Below are 20,464 nucleotides of genomic sequence, written 5' to 3'. Positions count from 1 at the left end.
TTGGGCCCAAATTGACTTTCCCAAAATCGAAAATCGAGTGATAGGGGTTGTTAGTATTGGTCGTTAGCGGCACGAAACAGTCGTTCTTTTGGCTGTGCGTCTATTTTTAGCCGAGCTAGAGCTAAAAACCCGAAAATAATGTTGCAAATTTCTGTCAGAAATAGGTTCTTGATTTTTAGCTATTAAACCAGAGCTCGCACAACAAAAGCAGAGCAAAAATGAGAAAAGCAAGTATAGGGGCTTTAAGTTTCGGTTGTTAGCTGCATAAAACAGTCATTGCTTTAGCCATGCGTCTCGTTTTGACAAAGTTATAGCAAAGAAACGGCAACAAGACCAGGATCTCTGCTGCCAAGGGACGTATACTTGATTTTAAGCGCAAAAAAATCAGTTTTTTAGCTATTGCGCAGCCAAAAATGGCCCAAATGAGGAATGTAATACCTCGTGGGGTTCGTACTTTGATTGCCATGATTCCCAATTGATTTGCATTCAAATCTGGAAAACTTCATTTTTGGGCATTTTTTGAAAATTTTGATGATGGTACCCCTTATCAAAAATGCGAAATTTGGGCCCAAATTGACTTTCCCAAAATCGAAAATCGAGTGATAGGGGTTGTTAGTATTGGTCGTTAGCGGCACGAAACAGTCGTTCTTTTGGCTGTGCGTCTATTTTTAGCCGAGCTAGAGCTAAAAACCCGAAAATAATGTTGCAAATTTCTGTCAGAAATAGGTTCTTGATTTTTAGCTATTAAACCAGAGCTCGCACAACAAAAAAGCAGAGCAAAAATGAGAAAAGCAAGTATAGGGGCTTTAAGTTTCGGTTGTTAGCTGCATAAAACAGTCATTGCTTTAGCCATGCGTCTCGTTTTGACAAAGTTATAGCAAAGAAACGGCAACAAGACCAGGATCTCTGCTGCCAAGGGACGTATACTTGATTTTAAGCGCAAAAAAATCAGTTTTTTAGCTATTGCGCAGCCAAAAATGGCCCAAATGAGGAATGTAATACCTCGTACGGCTCGTACTTTGATTGCCATGATTCCCAATTGATTTGCATTCAAATCTGGAAAACTTCATTTTTGGGCATTTTTTGAAAATTTTGATGATGGTACCCCTTATCAAAAATGCGAAATTTGGGCCCAAATTGACTTTCCCAAAATCGAAAATCGAGTGATAGGGGTTGTTAGTATTGGTCGTTAGCGGCACGAAACAGTCGTTCTTTTGGCTGTGCGTCTATTTTTAGCCGAGCTAGAGCTAAAAACCCGAAAATAATGTTGCAAATTTCTGTCAGAAATAGGTTCTTGATTTTTAGCTATTAAACCAGAGCTCGCACAACAAAAGCAGAGCAAAAATGAGAAAAGCAAGTATAGGGGCTTTAAGTTTCGGTTGTTAGCTGCATAAAACAGTCATTGCTTTAGCCATGCGTCTCGTTTTGACAAAGTTATAGCAAAGAAACGGCAACAAGACCAGGATCTCTGCTGCCAAGGGACGTATACTTGATTTTAAGCGCAAAAAAATCAGTTTTTTAGCTATTGCGCAGCCAAAAAATGGCCCAAATGAGGAATGTAATACCTCGTACGGCTCGTACTTTGATTGCCATGATTCCCAATTGATTTGCATTCAAATCTGGAAAACTTCATTTTTGGGCATTTTTTGAAAATTTTGATGATGGTACCCCTTATCAAAAATGCGAAATTTGGGCCCAAATTGACTTTCCCAAAATCGAAAATCGAGTGATAGGGGTTGTTAGTATTGGTCGTTAGCGGCACGAAACAGTCGTTCTTTTGGCTGTGCGTCTATTTTTAGCCGAGCTAGAGCTAAAAACCCGAAAATAATGTTGCAAATTTCTGTCAGAAATAGGTTCTTGATTTTTAGCTATTAAACCAGAGCTCGCACAACAAAAGCAGAGCAAAAATGAGAAAAGCAAGTATAGGGGCTTTAAGTTTCGGTTGTTAGCTGCATAAAACAGTCATTGCTTTAGCCATGCGTCTCGTTTTGACAAAGTTATAGCAAAGAAACGGCAACAAGACCAGGATCTCTGCTGCCAAGGGACGTATACTTGATTTTAAGCGCAAAAAAATCAGTTTTTTAGCTATTGCGCAGCCAAAAATGGCCCAAATGAGGAATGTAATACCTCGTACGGCTCGTACTTTGATTGCCATGATTCCCAATTGATTTGCATTCAAATCTGGAAAACTTCATTTTTGGGCATTTTTGAAAATTTTGATGATGGTACCCCTTATCAAAAATGCGAAATTTGGGCCCAAATTGACTTTCCCAAAATCGAAAATCGAGTGATAGGGGTTGTTAGTATTGGTCGTTAGCGGCACGAAACAGTCGTTCTTTTGGCTGTGCGTCTATTTTTAGCCGAGCTAGAGCTAAAAACCCGAAAATAATGTTGCAAATTTCTGTCAGAAATAGGTTCTTGATTTTTAGCTATTAAACCAGAGCTGGCACAACAAAAGCAGAGCAAAAATGAGAAAAGCAAGTATAGGGGCTTTAAGTTTCGGTTGTTAGCTGCATAAAACAGTCATTGCTTTAGCCATGCGTCTCGTTTTGACAAAGTTATAGCAAAGAAACGGCAACAAGACCAGGATCTCTGCTGCCAAGGGACGTATACTTGATTTTAAGCGCAAAAAAATCAGTTTTTTAGCTATTGCGCAGCCAAAAATGGCCCAAATGAGGAATGTAATACCTCGTACGGCTCGTACTTTGATTGCCATGATTCCCAATTGATTTGCATTCAAATCTGGAAAACTTCATTTTTGGGCATTTTTTGAAAATTTTGATGATGGTACCCCTTATCAAAAATGCGAAATTTGGGCCCAAATTGACTTTCCCAAAATCGAAAATCGAGTGATAGGGGTTGTTAGTATTGGTCGTTAGCGGCACGAAACAGTCGTTCTTTTGGCTGTGCGTCTATTTTTAGCCGAGCTAGAGCTAAAAACCCGAAAATAATGTTGCAAATTTCTGTCAGAAATAGGTTCTTGATTTTTAGCTATTAAACCAGAGCTCGCACAACAAAAGCAGAGCAAAAATGAGAAAAGCAAGTATAGGGGCTTTAAGTTTCGGTTGTTAGCTGCATAAAACAGTCATTGCTTTAGCCATGCGTCTCGTTTTGACAAAGTTATAGCAAAGAAACGGCAACAAGACCAGGATCTCTGCTGCCAAGGGACGTATACTTGATTTTAAGCGCAAAAAAATCAGTTTTTTAGCTATTGCGCAGCCAAAAATGGCCCAAATGAGGAATGTAATACCTCGTACGGCTCGTACTTTGATTGCCATGATTCCCAATTGATTTGCATTCAAATCTGGAAAACTTCATTTTTGGGCATTTTTTGAAAATTTTGATGATGGTACCCCTTATCAAAAATGCGAAATTTGGGCCCAAATTGACTTTCCCAAAATCGAAAATCGAGTGATAGGGGTTGTTAGTATTGGTCGTTAGCGGCACGAAACAGTCGTTCTTTTGGCTGTGCGTCTATTTTTAGCCGAGCTAGAGCTAAAAACCCGAAAATAATGTTGCAAATTTCTGTCAGAAATAGGTTCTTGATTTTTAGCTATTAAACCAGAGCTGGCACAACAAAAGCAGAGCAAAAATGAGAAAAGCAAGTATAGGGGCTTTAAGTTTCGGTTGTTAGCTGCATAAAACAGTCATTGCTTTAGCCATGCGTCTCGTTTTGACAAAGTTATAGCAAAGAAACGGCAACAAGACCAGGATCTCTGCTGCCAAGGGACGTATACTTGATTTTAAGCGCAAAAAAATCAGTTTTTTAGCTATTGCGCAGCCAAAAATGGCCCAAATGAGGAATGTAATACCTCGTACGGCTCGTACTTTGATTGCCATGATTCCCAATTGATTTGCATTCAAATCTGGAAAACTTCATTTTTGGGCATTTTTTGAAAATTTTGATGATGGTACCCCTTATCAAAAATGCGAAATTTGGGCCCAAATTGACTTTCCCAAAATCGAAAATCGAGTGATAGGGGTTGTTAGTATTGGTCGTTAGCGGCACGAAACAGTCGTTCTTTTGGCTGTGCGTCTATTTTTAGCCGAGCTAGAGCTAAAAACCCGAAAATAAAGTTGCAAATTTCTGTCAGAAATAGGTTCTTGATTTTTAGCTATTAAACCAGAGCTCGCACAACAAAAGCAGAGCAAAAATGAGAAAAGCAAGTATAGGGGCTTTAAGTTTCGGTTGTTAGCTGCATAAAACAGTCATTGCTTTAGCCATGCGTCTCGTTTTGACAAAGTTATAGCAAAGAAACGGCAACAAGACCAGGATCTCTGCTGCCAAGGGACGTATACTTGATTTTAAGCGCAAAAAAATCAGTTTTTTAGCTATTGCGCAGCCAAAAATGGCCCAAATGAGGAATGTAATACCTCGTACGGCTCGTACTTTGATTGCCATGATTCCCAATTGATTTGCATTCAAATCTGGAAAACTTCATTTTTGGGCATTTTTTGAAAATTTTGATGATGGTACCCCTTATCAAAAATGCGAAATTTGGGCCCAAATTGACTTTCCCAAAATCGAAAATCGAGTGATAGGGGTTGTTAGTATTGGTCGTTAGCGGCACGAAACAGTCGTTCTTTTGGCTGTGCGTCTATTTTTAGCCGAGCTAGAGCTAAAAACCCGAAAATAATGTTGCAAATTTCTGTCAGAAATAGGTTCTTGATTTTTAGCTATTAAACCAGAGCTGGCACAACAAAAGCAGAGCAAAAATGAGAAAAGCAAGTATAGGGGCTTTAAGTTTCGGTTGTTAGCTGCATAAAACAGTCATTGCTTTAGCCATGCGTCTCGTTTTGACAAAGTTATAGCAAAGAAACGGCAACAAGACCAGGATCTCTGCTGCCAAGGGACGTATACTTGATTTTAAGCGCAAAAAAATCAGTTTTTTAGCTATTGCGCAGCCAAAAATGGCCCAAATGAGGAATGTAATACCTCGTACGGCTCGTACTTTGATTGCCATGATTCCCAATTGATTTGCATTCAAATCTGGAAAACTTCATTTTTGGGCATTTTTTGAAAATTTTGATGATGGTACCCCTTATCAAAAATGCGAAATTTGGGCCCAAATTGACTTTCCCAAAATCGAAAATCGAGTGATAGGGGTTGTTAGTATTGGTCGTTAGCGGCACGAAACAGTCGTTCTTTTGGCTGTGCGTCTATTTTTAGCCGAGCTAGAGCTAAAAACCCGAAAATAATGTTGCAAATTTCTGTCAGAAATAGGTTCTTGATTTCTAGCTATTAAACCAGAGCTCGCACAAAAAAAGCAGAGCAAAAATGAGAAAAAAAAAGTATAGGGGCCTTAAGTTTCGGTTGTTAGCTGCATAAAACAGTCATTGCTTTAGCCATGCGTCTCGTTTTGACAAAGTTATAGCAAAGAAACGGCAACAAGACCAGGATCTCTGCTGCCAAGGGACGTATACTTGATTTTAAGCGCAAAAAAATCAGTTTTTTAGCTATTGCGCAGCCAAAAATGGCCCAATTGAGGAGTGTAATACCTCGTACGGCTCGTTCTTTGATTGCCATGATTCCCAATTGATTTGCATTCAAATCTGGAAAACTTCATTTTTGGGCATTTTTTGAAAATTTTGATGATGGTACCCCTTATCAAAAATGCGAAATTTGGGCCCAAATTGACTTTCCCAAAATCGAAAATCGAGTGATAGGGGAGGTAAGTGCTGGTCGTTAGCAGCACGAAACAGTCGTTCTTTTGGCTGTGCGTCTATTTTTAGCCGAGCTAGAGCTAAAAACCCGAAAATAATGTTGCAAATTTCTGTCAGAAATAGGTTCTTGATTTTTAGCTATTAAACCAGAGCTCGCACAACAAAAGCAGAGCAAAAATGAGAAAAGCAAGTATAGGGGCTTTAAGTTTCGGTTGTTAGCTGCATAAAACAGTCATTGCTTTAGCCATGCGTCTCGTTTTGACAAAGTTATAGCAAAGAAACGGCAACAAGACCAGGATCTCTGCTGCCAAGGGACGTATACTTGATTTTAAGCGCAAAAAAATCAGTTTTTTAGCTATTGCGCAGCCAAAAATGGCCCAATTGAGGAGTGTAATACCTCGTACGGCTCGTTCTTTGATTGCCATGATTCCCAATTGATTTGCATTCAAATCTGGAAAACTTCATTTTTGGGCATTTTTTGAAAATTTTGATGATGGTACCCCTTATCAAAAATGCGAAATTTGGGCCCAAATTGACTTTCCCAAAATCGAAAATCGAGTGATAGGGGAGGTAAGTGCTGGTCGTTAGCAGCACAAAACAGTCGTTCTTTTGGCTGTGCGTCTATTTTTAGCCGAGCTAGAGCTAAAAACCCGAAAATAAAGTTGCAAATTTCTGTCAGAAATAGGTTCTTGATTTTTAGCTATTAAACCAGAGCTCGCACATCAAAAGCAGAGCAAAAATGAGAAAAACAAATATAGGGACTTTAAGTTTCGGTTGTTAGCTGCATAAAACAGTCATTGCTTTAGCCATGCGTCTCGTTTTGACAAAGTTAGAGCTAAGAAACGGCAACAAGACCAGGATCTCTGCTGCAAAGCGACGTATACTTATTTTTTTTTTATAAAAAAAAATTTTTTTTTTTTTTTATATTTTTTTTTTTTTTTTTATTAATAAAAATAAAAGTTTTAGAAAGGGGAAACCATTAATCAATTATTTATAAAAAAAATATATTTTCATATAATGACATTGAGCGGTGTATATATATTTTTTCATAGATTGCTTTCCATTATCCATCGATTGCTTAAAGTAAAAGCTTTTTGACCGATTTAGCTTGGGAAAGGAATTCGTAGAACCTTTTTATTTTAAACCCAAAACCAAGAGCCGAATTTATTTTATGGTAGATCCAATATGGCAGCAGTCAATCAATCGAATTTTCGCCTTTTTATGTAACAGGCGATTATCCCAAATGGTAATATGCTTCAGTTGACTCTTTGATTGGCTTCGTTATGAATGCCCTGACCTTCTTGCTGGCCTTTTCTCTAATGTTTTCGGTGAGCCTAATGTTCGTTGAAATGCACAGAGAGAAAGAGCTAGCTTTTAACTTTGAGAAATGTGTACTAAAAAGAGAAGTAAAAATGTTTTTTTAAAAAACTTTTTTTAATTTGTAAGTACTAAGAGACTTTAAGCAGAAAGTTAGCTCGAAGGACACTTAATATGTCTTGACAAACAAGCCCACATAAGAAACTCAGGTATGTACATGTCCTGCCATCAATTGGACTTTAAAGTCGCCTTCGATTGTTATTCACACCCACTGGAAAGTCAGCTCCTTGTTTAGTACATATGTGTATATGTCATAACTTGTATCTGTCGCTGACTTGGCCACCGACTTGCCCGCCGTCTCTTGTCTGCCTTTTCATAGTCTATTCATCAATGAACAATGCTCTGTGAAAATAATGGTGGAGCAATAAAAATAAACAATAACATTTGACAGGCGGCAGGCAATGCCATAAAGAACATTTTCCAATGCGCACTCAACGTCCTGAAACGTTTGTGTCCTTTTCAAAATTGAATTGCATTTGCCATATATGCATTTTGCATTAGCTTTGAGTTGCACTTTTATTCTGCCCAGATAGATAGGTAGATGCACGGCAGAAGTCGCTCTCTCTAGAAACATGAGAGTTGTTCTACTTTGGCCCCCATCTCGTATGCGTAATATCCGGTACGTAATTAAATGCCGATTCAATGCTCCAGTGAGCCACCTGATTCTTTTCAACCCGATATTTTCCCCTATCTCCCTGCCAAATGACATCGCCAGTTAATTTGCAACCACTCAGCTGGAAAGTCCCAAGCCAGCTTAGTCCCTGAGTCCTCAGTCTTTAGTCCTGGCATTCAACACTCAGAGTCAGCCAAAGCAGTTGGACATTGAAATATTTGGTTAGAATTCGACACAGAACAGAGAGATTACTTACTAGTTTTAGTTGCTTAAAGAATTTTCCATACCTAAGATTACATTCGTGCTTTTAGGAACTTTACTCATACAAATTAGTTTCCTATTTTTGGGGTAACAGCAATTCGAATCACTCAGAAAATATTCTGATCGAAGGCCAACTGATGGTTCATCTAGTGTAGATACGCCAAAGGGATAACCGACCCACAAAAAGGAGGTGGGGGTGGGGGCAAGGATTAGGCATAACCCGGCACAAAGTAAAACTGTAGCACACTTTTGCGCGCTCCATTTCCCGTTAAATACAGCATGGCTTTTAAGGGGGTGGTGGGGGCGGTTGAAAGGTGGCGTGGAGTGGCAGAGTGTGAACACATGGAGGCTCTATGAATGCCAAAGGAACCAAAGGAGCTACCTCCATAGAAGGTGTGTGTGTGTGCGGCTCACATAGAAAGGCCTTCGGGGCACAATAAAAAACCCAAACTGAGAAGCCTGTAAGTAAGGGAGGGGGGTGGAGTGTGCCATAAAGCCCATAAAATGTATAAACACAATTTTCACTTTAACTGCGTCTTTTGCCAGCCTTTCACTTTGCCCAGAACTCAGACCCCAGAACTCAGAACCCAGAACCCAGAGCCCAGGACGAAGGCCGAAGGACCTTCCCTTTTATAAGGCTTTAGTCTCCTACGCTTGACAATTTCATTCGGCTAAGCGCAATTTGCATATGTGCGTGAGTGGGTGTGCTTAAGGAATCAACTGCCAGAGTCCCCCGGACCCAAGGGATCCTTTCGATTTGTCGCCGCTACACCCATACCCCATACACCCACCTGTCCCTGTCTGTCATCCCGTTCATTTGAGCCGTCACCTGGTGCGTACGTAATCCTTCTATTACCCCATTGCGATTAGAACGCGATGCCGGATAAGTAAGAAAGCTAAAGGTGCGATTTGCCTTTTTTCTTTGCATAAAATATGATTTAAAGAAGTTGTAAGATATCATTTTTGAGCATATTGTATGGGAAACTGATTGATTTCAACAGGAAACAAAGTTTTTGAGATTTTAGGTTGATTACCAAAACACTTTTAAGACCCATCATCTTAAAGCTATCAGAGATATTCTGAGATATCTGATTTTAGATTTCGAAGAGCCTTTTGTTCTTCACACCTATTGTTTAGCCGTGGAATACAGCCAGTAATTGAATCTGATTGACTTCCCAAGCAGTAATTCGAAAATTATCTTTGGTAATTGGTCTATTTCATTAAAATAGTGCTTAAGGGGTGAAATGTGTGTGTGGGTGTGGTTGTGTGTGTATGATAGTGTATTGGCAGCGTACCGAATCGAAGACAATAGCGTTCCTTCTCAAGTAACTGAAAACTGCAAATCAATCCCCCATCGTTATCCATTTGGCATCGAAGCTCATTGCTCATGGCTGGTGGCTCATGGCTTACTGATGGAAGGGCGGAGCTATGCAGCTCATACAATCAGCTTAACTCGACTCCCAGCCCCTGGAGAGCGTTTGATTAACTGTCATAACTTGGTGGCAGTCCTTCCAACACTAGTCACAAAGAAGGTTGTACTTTCCGATAAAGAATGTGAGATACCTCTTAATACTCCTTTAAATATTCAGTTAACCTTCTCTTAAACTCCTTAATTAAGATCAAATTTAAGTCTTTTAAATATATTTTTATTAAAAACTCCCTCCCTGCAGCAGCTCTGCCGAATCTAGCCTAACCCTCTTTAGTAATGGGTATGGGACTATGCTTTCTGTCCCTGATCCAAGCTCCCTTGTTTGCATAGACGAAGTGCCAATGCAGATTAGGTGCTTCGGTATGTTAGTGAGTAGTTGTGTATGTGTGTGTGTGTGGGTGTCCCAGGACTAAAGTCAACCATGAATATAGTTCAGTTTTCTCTTTTTGCTGCATCGAGCATGTAGTAGTGGCAGAAGCAGTGGTGCCGTCAGTTAACTTCCTCACAGGGGCTCTAATCCTTAAAAAACAAAAGCCAATTACTGATTAAATAGGCAAACCCCTCTTCCTTTGTTCGCAAGTTAAACCTTTTGTTAAGTACTTAACTTGCTCAATTGAAGGGCCAAAATGCTTAGCTTTTATTGTTCAAGCTGTCTATCTAAACTTGGTCAGCCATTGTTAACTCAATTAGATAAGTTAATTCTCCTTTTTTTTTATCAATTAAACTTGGTATTTGTAGTAAGAAGGTAATTAAGTCTATAGAAAGCAGATTAACTAACTTTATCAGGTTTTTTATTTAAGAAATCCAAAGATATTTTCCCGCAGACACCCATGGCTTTTCCTTGCATACACAAACAAGAGTTTTCCTTCACAACATGCATGTATTTTTCCCCCTTTTAGACCAAAAAGCAACAGTTTGTTAGCCTTCACCTCGACGACACCACGTTGCGTATGCGTTATGGCATTGCTAATGATTGCCTGCATAACCACCACCAGGTTATAACCCAATCGTATGGATGTGAGAGGATTGCGGGGGCTTTAATTCGATTGGAATGGAATCGTATTGGAATTTCAAGAGCTATGGCCTGGATCCAGACCTGTACTTACCCGTACTTTGCGCACCGTCTTGCGGCTGTCGTTGCGTATATTAACGGTCACATTGACGTCCTCGCCGTGGGTATACCAACCCTTGTCCAAGCTGGCTCTCAATCCAACACGACCGTCGTGCAGCAGGAAGGGCTTGTCCACGGAGCCCTGAGGACCGCCACAAGGACCAACACTGACGCCCCCAATTCCGCCGGAGACCCCGGCGCCAGTGTGCGGCGGCAACATGCTGTCACAGTGCTGAAATTTGATACGGCAAATGAATTTTAACCGAAAATGTTTTCCATTACGTTTGGAACTCACCTCCTGGAAGGACTTGCTGTAGCTGTGGAACGGATCATTGGGACACTTCTCGATCTCGCTCTTGCTGCGTCCGAAGCGACCGCTGAACCGAAAGGACTTTGGCGACAGACGGAGCTTGGGGAAAGAGTCGCCACGCTCGGACTTGGACTTGTGCTTGGAACCGCTTGATGGCTGCGATTGCGAGTGTGGAGGGGCGCTCTGCTGCTGCTGCTGCTGTTCGCCTCCTTCCCCACCTGAGGGGGGCGTGGCACTGGCCGGAGGCGATTGGGCGCTATGCTGACGACCGGCGTAGGCGGCAAACTGCTCGGGAGCCAAATGCTGATGAAACACATCCGTGCGATAGATGACCCTTACGCCCATCTTTACGGATGCCCGACGATGGAATTTCTCATCCGTTTTATCCGCTGCAGGATCAGTTGGAGGAGCAGGAAGAGGAACGATAACGGGAAAACACAAGAACGAAGAAGGATAATACGAATGATTAGTAAGTGGGTTAAGACAGAGACTAACTTTGTTTGCCGCTGCCGTTGCCGCCGCCGACGCTTGCTTAGAATATCAATTGGTTCAAGGAATATCCTTTAAGTTTAAGGAATATCCTTTAATTTTGAGGGTAGTCTTAAATTTTGTTTGGTCTCAGTCCTGAGTCCGTCGATCGTCCGAATGGCAAGTGATATAATGAGTTTTTTTTATATTTTTGATTTTATTTGCATTACCAAAGGCAGGCTGGCGGCCACTTGGACGGATGGCAAACACACTGAACATGAAACAAATGAAGTTGGAGCACACAGAAATGGCAGGGAAAGTTAAAGGCAGTGACGGTGAAAGTAATGGTAATGGATAGAATGGAAAGTATGGAAAGATGCAAGTCGTAGGCAGGATAGACGGAGGGAGGAGTACTAACAGATGAGCAAATAGAGATCGATCACAACAACGGTAAGGAGTTAGGATGGTGGAAGCGACGAGACATTGGCCAGTGTTGGGAATGTCACTACATTCGAGTTCTTTTCTAACACCAATATTTGTACGATTTTTCGATAGATCAAACATCGATTATAGTTGTCAGTTTTCTTAGCCTTAGGCATTCACCAACACTGACTGGGACAAATACAAAAACAGAGAGCAAGAGAGAGAAAGAGAGAGATAGACAAAAGAGAGAAAGAGCAAGCAAACAACACCAAGAAACTTTTTAACAACAAAAAAAGACGAAAAAGAATCGGTAACTGTAAACGGTAAACTGAAAAACAGAAACGAAAAATCTGAGATAAGAAAATACGAAAATGAGATTTATAAGAAAATTGGAAAATGGAAAGGAGCACGATCACGAGCAGCAATAGGAGATAACGACAACGATAGCATGGATTCAATTCGATTCGTTCCAATCCGATATCCGATACGATTCGATATTCGATACACATTCGAAACACCCGAAACTCGAATTTGGACCACGACCTCGACGTCCACCATTCCACAATATACATATGTATACTATATAATCAGATCAATCAGATTTAGCCTCATATACCTTGGTCGGGGGCCGTGCACATACAGGCACAGCATCCGCGGCAGCAGAGCCGGGAGACCCACCTGGCCAGCGGATTGGGACGCTTGATCTTGGCCTCTGCTCACGTGGGCTCGTCGTCGCTCAGAAGCTCTATGGGATTGGATAGGGGGCGATACGAACGATACGGGATGAGGGGCGTGCGATCATGAATGGGGGATTTATATTTTTTATATAGTATATGTAAGTGATTAAGTAAGTGATGGTGTAATTGGTTGAGTAAGTGATTGAGTAAGTGGTTCATATTTTATATATTTTATAAAGCTTAAAATCTGGTTATGATAACTTCCATTAGCTTGTTTTAGAAAGCATTTGACTTTATTTTTTTAATATTTAAAATCTCATTTATGGTTTTTAGCTGTTAATTTGCTTGGTTTTTCTTTAAGTTACTGTCAATGAAAATGTGTGAAAATGTTTTGTGACTTGCTAATGATTCCCTAACAAGTTGATAGTACCAAGAACCTTAATGATAACCTCCTCTTTATCAGCCATTTAACTGCTATTACTAAATCATAATTAAAAATAAAACCCAAGCTAAGTAACATTAAACAATACCAGCAAGTTAGTTAGAATCGGTTGGTAACTTTAATTACAGCAACTCCTCAATGTAATTCAACACAATGCCGTGGGTCTGGTCCTTTTCTTGGACAAACAATCTGCCCCCGATGCGCTGCCTCATCCTGTTCATAAATTTCTCAGTTCTCAATGGTAAGTTGCGAAACGCGCGATGAAACCCGCTGGCAATGTTGCCAGATGAAGGAAGGAAGAAAGAATGGGGCAAGTATGCTGGACCGACCAGCAGCCAACGGCTGATAGTGTGTAATTATGAAGGCACAGAGGCATTAGCAACAGGACCTGTCCACCCAAGAGTAACCCACCCGCATCCCTTGTCCTGCCCAGGATGTTCTTCTCCTGCCTTCTGCGTAGGTCGCCCTAGGCAACCGCAGTTGGGCTTTGCATGCTACATCCAACAATTGCACGATGTGCCTGGAGACTGAGGCGTTGGCCCAGGGATTGGAATCTTTTCGGTATGGGAGATAGGTAGGATGAGTCTCGTCTTGGCTGCCGGCGATGGCCAAAGTCGCACAGTTTCATTAAACAGGATATTGCATGGCATGGCATAGGGTGTATTCCCACCAAAAATATATATATGTATAAGAATATATAGAATCAGGAACATATTTCGTTTTGGCCGCTGGCGCCTTGGAGAGACTAAAATAATATCAACAGAATCTCAATCTGGATCTGAATCTGATTGTCAATCTGAGTCCAAATCTGAATCCCAGCCGAAGGCTTTTGTCCCGTGGAAGTATTTAATATTGATTTTGTTCTACCCTAGCTGATACACTTTATATATCTATATATACTTTTTTGATCGGATTATAAGGTTTTATCCTTTAAAAGACATGGAGTTAAAGGTTTATTAAAAAAATAACTTAATAAGCTGAAAACTAAGCCTATTTCTCCGCTATTTATACATCAATTTCTTACTTTAACTTCTTAAATTGAATTTTCTAGGGTATAAATAACTGTACTTGCTAAAAAACAACTTCCTTTCCCGGTTTTTATTAAGTTGGGCCATCCACTTGCCGAACAGCCAACAGCCACCCTCTTGAAAAACAAAAACGAAAAACCAGAAAACTGAAAATCAAAAATAAAATCCGAATGAATCGCGTTACGAAAATCAATCACAAAAATCCCCCTTTGCTGACGTCAGCGATTGATTGAAGGGGGCGTGTCCGTTGGCATTGGATAGATTGTTATATATATATATATGTATATATATTTATATATAATTGTGCTGTGGAAATCGAGTTGATTGTTACAGTCAAAGTCGCCACTGGATTCAGTTGGTGACGATGTCTGGATCTTTGATGGCGAGATTGAATGGCTTTGATTTGAGGGATGACCAAGTCAGTGAGTTGATGGTCAGGTGTGTCAGGTGGTCTATGGTGGATGCCAACAGTGTGTGGGTGAGTGCTTGAGGTGAAAGCCAGATGTCTGTCTGTGACCCAGTCCTAAGGCATTCCCACTCCAGAGTCCCAGTCCCAATGTCTATTTTGGGTTACTAGCCTGCAGCTTTAAGTTGAGACTGTTTGGGCTATTTGTATTCTGCTTTGACTACTCACCTACTAACTTAGTTACTTGTTAAATCTAACACAAATCTTGGTCAAACTAATGCTCTTTTTGTGTAAGACCTAAGGGTAAACCCCTTAAAAGTGTTTTTAGATGTGAATTTAAAGTAGTTTCTGTATTAAACTCTCATTTTCTGCTTTATAAATTAACTAAAAAATGAAGTAACTTGCAAGTTATTAAAGCTGTTTCTACTAGAATGGTTACCCCTATAAGTTAGTACCTCTAACTAGCTAGTTAGACCCTTCCCCTAGATATCCCTGCACCCTAACTATCTTTGTGTTTCCCATTTCCCCTTCTTAAATAACCCTAACTTTGTATTCCAGAATTCCAGGACTTACCAATGAAGCAACGAACATCATAGCTGGTCCCAATCGGTGCTCCGTAGTAGCGTTTGGCCGGTACCAGCTGGACACTGGGCGGGGCATAGGACGATAGCGATAGGGTGAAGGGATGGGCCCCGTCGCCCAGGCGCTTCATGAGGGCCTCCTGGAAAATAGGGGGGGAAAAACTGAAGCTTAGCATTTCGATTGAAGTTGAAACTCGATACGGAATCGGAATAATTGCTTCCGTTTCCCCATGCCCAAAGATTGTAATGTGTTTATTTATTTATCATTTTCGGTTTTTCTTTTTGGTTGGAAAGGGGGAAGGAGAGGGGGTGTTGGGAAAGTTGGGAAAGCGAAAAGAAAATCCATGGCTGTGATTTTTGTATGATTGTACTTTTGTTTTTCTCTCTTTTTGTGTTTGTGTTAGCCAGCATTTCATTTGCATTTGATTATGCATATCTATAATTATGTATATAGATTAGGGTGGACCTTAGTAAGGGAATAATATGGATATTCGACTGATGACATTCTCAAATTTTAAGTTAAATTTTCATTAGTTAAGAGTTAACCAAGTTTTTTAATAAATGTTCCATATTTTACTGGTCCACCCTAATGTATATTATACATAAAAACATATTTATATCAAGGTCTAATCGTTGGCGCGTGTATCCTCAGGTTGCCCAGGACAACGAAAGCCGTGTCCTTCAGGCACTCGTTGTCCTGGCTTTTTCGCAGAACAACCAAGCCGCAAAGTGGTTTATCTTCTCGAATGCAAGTGCCTCTTTGAGGCACATACTCCTCTGCTGTACTCCAAATCCTGCTTTAAGAATCAAATTTAAAGGCTGTATTTAAAATCTATTTCAGATTCTCATTCAGATCTCTCTTCTATATGGCGACTAATCCCATTGATTTATAGTCAATCGTTTTGCAAATCTATCAAAGCCTGGCTCTGGCCAGTTACCGCAAGCATTTGTCTTTACTACACTGAGAAAATCAATAAGAACTTTGTAGTACTAAGAAAATGTTAAGTTTTATAAGAAAGTATAACACAAAAAATGACTTTAAGTGGGTAAGTTTAGTAGTTTTTTAAGGGATTTTTTATGACAAAATCTTTAAAATAATATTTTGTTTAGAAAATTATACAAAATATTTCTTTCAGTGTACTCCTTTCCCTCTATACTTTCCCAATTTCTTTCCACCTTTTTCTCATCTGTTTGCTGAGGCCTATTTTTGGCCAGCTTTCCTTTATCTTTGCCGGCTCTTGTCGTTCGGCAAGTTATTAAAATCAAATTTATTTAATTATGCGTGTGCCTCTGTGTGTGTTTGTGTGAGTCAGTCCCTATATCTCTCTCTCTGTGTGTATATCTAAGGACCCTAAAGGAATACGGTTGCCCGGCGAGTCCATTATGATGAGTAAGTCGAGCGAGTGAACCCATTGGCTAACCGAATTGGTTTTCTCCTTCGAAGGAAGCTTGGCATGCCATAAGAAATAAATTATTCCTTGTCAAATTTAATAAAAATGCGAAAAGTTGAATTTGAAAGTTTTCGGTCAGCTTTGGGTACGAAAAAAAAACAAGAAACCAAGCCGCGCAAGGACCTAAAACAATGCAGAAAGATTTTTGCGGAGAAACAAGAACGGCAAACATTTGTTTGGCTTTTAGTTAAATGAAATTGATTTTCAATTGGTTTAAGTGCACCGAACCGCCGGCAGGCAGGTGGCTCTCTCTCACTCTCTCTTGCACCCATCATTTCCCATACATTATACACACACACACACACACACACACCGCTATACATATATGTAAGCTGTGTATATACACAAGTACACATATCCAAGGGCGCACGTGAGATGTCAGCATGCGGACGGATGGACCCGGACTTCAACGTGCTGCTCATAAAAATCCAAAAAGGGCCAAAGGACACAGAAGGCACAGAGTGTGGGGTAAAGAGGCTACTTCAAGTTGAAACGAAATCGTTGAAACAGTTCGTCAGGAAGACAGTTAAACATTAACATTCACCCAAAATGCAAAGATGTATAAAAATAAAGCTTATTTATATTTTATGACCACGAGACTGAAATAAACATCAGAAATCCCTTTTGGGCAGGACCAAGGAATAACAACGATTAATCAAGATTAATTTTGATGTTCGAGTACTTCCTTGAAGTAGCTTTAAATAGGTTATAAAATCTATCTTTAAGGTGGGTAAATTCATTTATCTAGTTGCCAGGGAATGTTGCTTCGATTGGCTTTCTAAGCGGTTTTAGTCTGAAGTTGCTTCTACAAAGCTCTTAAAAGTTTGATTTAACCAACTTTACAATATCAATTTCTATAATTTTATTTCAGTTTTTAAGCCATTTTGATTCTCTAAGAACTTACTAATTGTTTTAGCAAAAACCTAAGCTGATCCCTCCATCTATCTCTGTTAAGATTTCTCTCAAAAACCTTGACTGGCCAGAAAATCCAAGCAAAGCCCCGCTGAAATTCCAACCTCTCCCCAAGGGGGCCACGCGTATTGAAGGTGCCAAATGATGGCGTTGCAAGTCTCTGCAAATTGTCCAATTATTTATGGTATTTTGCTGCAAGCCAAAGACTTCCCCTAGTGGATTGATGAGACTGATTCGACGAGGCGGAGAGACTGCAGCGTCATCAATTGTTAATGCCAAAGTTGGACAGATGGCCCACCACCACCACCCCACCAACTGTCAGCCATGGGCTCATCATATAGCTTATAGTCGCGAAGTAGAGGACTTTCTACCCCTCAACCCTCAACCATGGATAGTTTCAATTTCTTTGATTACCTGCAGCGGACTGAGCGACTCCGGTGTGGGCTCTTCCAATCTTGGCCAGATCTGATGAAGCGACATGATGGCCTCATTGCAGAAACGCAGACCCATCACCTCCTCGTCCTCGCGACCATAACTGAAATCGAGAAAGAATATTTGTTAGTGGCGAGAATAACCAGAAAATTCAATTTGGCCGAGCCAAAAAAACCCACCGGAATGTCAGTGTCAGCTGGGCGTATACGCGATATCCCTGTATGGCCTTTGGATCCACATAGACGATGCCCCGCAGGACGGACGGATTGTTACCGGTGAGTGTTATCTCGCGAGTGGGCAGATATAAAGTTAGCACGCAATTCGGCGAGGTCTTCTTGTAGACGCGCTGAGTGCCAAACTCGTCCCGATGAGTGGATCTGGACAATAGGGAAGGGGATTTTAGGATTAGAATTAGGATTAGATGAAGCTCTTTAAGTCTTTGAATCAAAATAATTGTTAAAAAAGAGGTTAAATATTAGCGAGAAAGTAAGGCAAACACTCGAACTTCTATTCCTCAAAAACTACAAAAGCCAAAAAAACAGTTTTCTGGAATTTCTAATAATTTTCCATTAAACAAATATTTTTATTAAATATTTGAAATATTTTATGTTATAAGGGGATGCCAGAAAAACACTACAAAAGTTTAACTTTTTCAGATATAAATATTAACTAAATAAAAACAAAATCTTTTTAAGAACTTTCAAGGCAAAACTTACTTTTAGAGTTATAGAAATTCGAATGTGTTTGGTTAGTAATGAAGTCCAAATCTAAGCCAATTTGTTAGTAAATTTCATAAATTTTAACAACTACAAACTGAAGGTAATACTAAATAAGGCTTTATGACTGATAGTTACTGATTAAGTGCTGCGATTTGCATTAACTATTTTGGTTATCATGAAACGTGTTAGCGTGAGTTTGGTGAGAATGAAATGTGGTTAAAAAAATGTTAAATGCATTAATTCAGACCCTAACTAACTCCTCTGCTAGCTTAATTACTTATAAATATTCATAATACTAATGAGAAATACTCTTTAATATTCATTAATTACTAGCCAATCATCTTAAACTACGTTTACTTAGTTCTCTCACTAGTTAGTTAGATTAGGAATGCAATTATTTTGATGGGACACCGAATTGCTCGAATTACCAGCTTGGGCTGCATTAATCATTGATGCACCAAGAAGCTGATATTTGTGGCAGGCATGACCGCAACTTGCTGCATTCCACACTCAAACACACTCAAACACACACACACACACACAGACACCGACCGGTCAGTAATAGGTTCAGAAATTTAATTTCCTTTCCGCAGGGCTTTGTGGCAGAAATTAGAATGCAGTCAATTTGGCAAATTATCGCTACCTCTGCCAAGGCAAGTCCTGTCCAGTTTTCAGCTCACCCTTTTCAGCTTCATCGCCCTTCTCAAACCAACGCTTTGCCCACATTTTCCTGGTCACATTTTCCGTGCAAATTTTGGCCTGGGACGACAATCAAGTTGTCACCTGGCCGCAAGTTAGACCGAGCTGGCTGAAACTGCGGTTTTGCAACATTTTAGCCAGCCACCCACACGCGTTCGACCTTTTTGGGGGCAACGACGAAAAAACACTCAGCGAAAAAGCTTTACTTTTAGTGGTTTTAAGTTAAAATTATGTATTTGATATATAATATATTTTTATGCTTTTATAAAATAAAATAATATTTTTGCATTTTTAAAATAAAACTTTGTTTTGATTTTTTTAATTTCACTGAAAAGGCTTTCACTTTTTTCCCACAATATTATCCCTGCCTTGGAAAGCTCATAAATTTGATATTAAATTATTTATTTTTATCATTGCTAAAATATATTTAAGTAAGGAATATAAATTTGAAGTAACCCAAAACTTTGCTGTTTTCATTTTTGATAAAAAAAAAGCTACTAAATCCCTTTCTCCCTATTTTCCTAAGATATTAAATTACCATTAAAATATATTTTTTGAATGACTTTTTGTACTTCCACTTTTTACCTTTTGCAACTGCTAAGCCATATTTAATATTCAAACTTTTTTTATGCTTTTTTAAAGTAATATAAAACTTTGATAAAAAATATTTGAAAAAAAATAAAAGAAAACTTTGAATTTTCTGTAATGAAACCTGAACTTTCATAGCATAAAAAATCTTTTTTCTACTGATTTTTTTTACTTTGAATTTAAGCTATTTTTGTGCTGCTCAAAGAGCCAAAGCTATTTATAATGAATTTATTTTTAAGGGAATATATTATTATTTAAAAAAAAATAAATTTAATTTTAGATTTTCAGGCACATTAAGAAAGATGCTAAACAGGTTTTCTAGTTCTTGGAAAATGTTTTAAAATTAGTTGTCTTTTAGTAATTTATTTACTGCCCAAAAAGCAGGAAGTTCATAGAGGATTCAACTTAATTTTGTATTATTTTTTAAACCAAAATTAAATTGATAAAAAATCTAACACAAACTTGTAAGTTCTTTGGTTAAAGATTTCCCTTTTAATTTTCCCCAAGTGCACTTTCTGGCTGGCTGGCAGTGACAGGTGGGCAATTAGTAGTAGCTGCACCTGCAATCAGCGGACCAGCTTTCCAGTGTTACCATTTCCATTTCCATTTCCATTCCAATTCTCATTCACATCTCTCCTCTTCCTATACCCTCTCTCCTCCAGCATTTCCAATCCCAGCTGCTGTTTTGGGACTCCTCAGTTCCCGGCTTAGCAACCGAATGCTTGACCAGAAAATATGCAATTAAAATTCCTGCCGTGCGAAATAAAGATACAGGCGATGGTGGAGGTCCTACCTGTCACATGCCAAATAGCCCACAGCTCTTCAGGTTAAGTGTTTTTAATTAGTTTCATTTTCATCATTTGCCTCTCAAAG

The 20,464-nt window shown here is 39.5% G+C and overlaps 1 protein-coding gene across 1 annotated transcript in view; it reads right to left on the bottom strand.

The window, feature by feature from the left end:
- The window catches only part of LOC108110116, a 58,111-nt gene that overhangs the window by 9,958 nt on the left and 27,689 nt on the right, over positions 1 to 20,464 (bottom strand). Inside the window, exons 2-6 of the mRNA XM_041818385.1 lie at positions 17,765 to 17,962; positions 17,568 to 17,688; positions 14,783 to 14,930; positions 10,751 to 11,154; positions 10,451 to 10,687 (exon numbers count right to left, since the gene is read on the bottom strand). Of these exons, the coding sequence (XP_041674319.1) occupies positions 10,451 to 10,687; positions 10,751 to 11,154; positions 14,783 to 14,930; positions 17,568 to 17,688; positions 17,765 to 17,962 (1,108 nt within the window). The remainder of the gene's footprint in view (positions 1 to 10,450; positions 10,688 to 10,750; positions 11,155 to 14,782; positions 14,931 to 17,567; positions 17,689 to 17,764; positions 17,963 to 20,464) is intronic.

The sequence above is a fragment of the Drosophila eugracilis genome, unplaced genomic scaffold (assembly GCF_018153835.1).
Source record: "Drosophila eugracilis isolate 14026-0451.02 unplaced genomic scaffold, ASM1815383v1 contig_2155, whole genome shotgun sequence".
Classification (NCBI taxonomy): domain Eukaryota; kingdom Metazoa; phylum Arthropoda; class Insecta; order Diptera; family Drosophilidae; genus Drosophila; species Drosophila eugracilis.
Note: the sequence above shows the minus strand (reverse complement) of the source record. Positions and strands in the feature narration are given on the sequence as shown.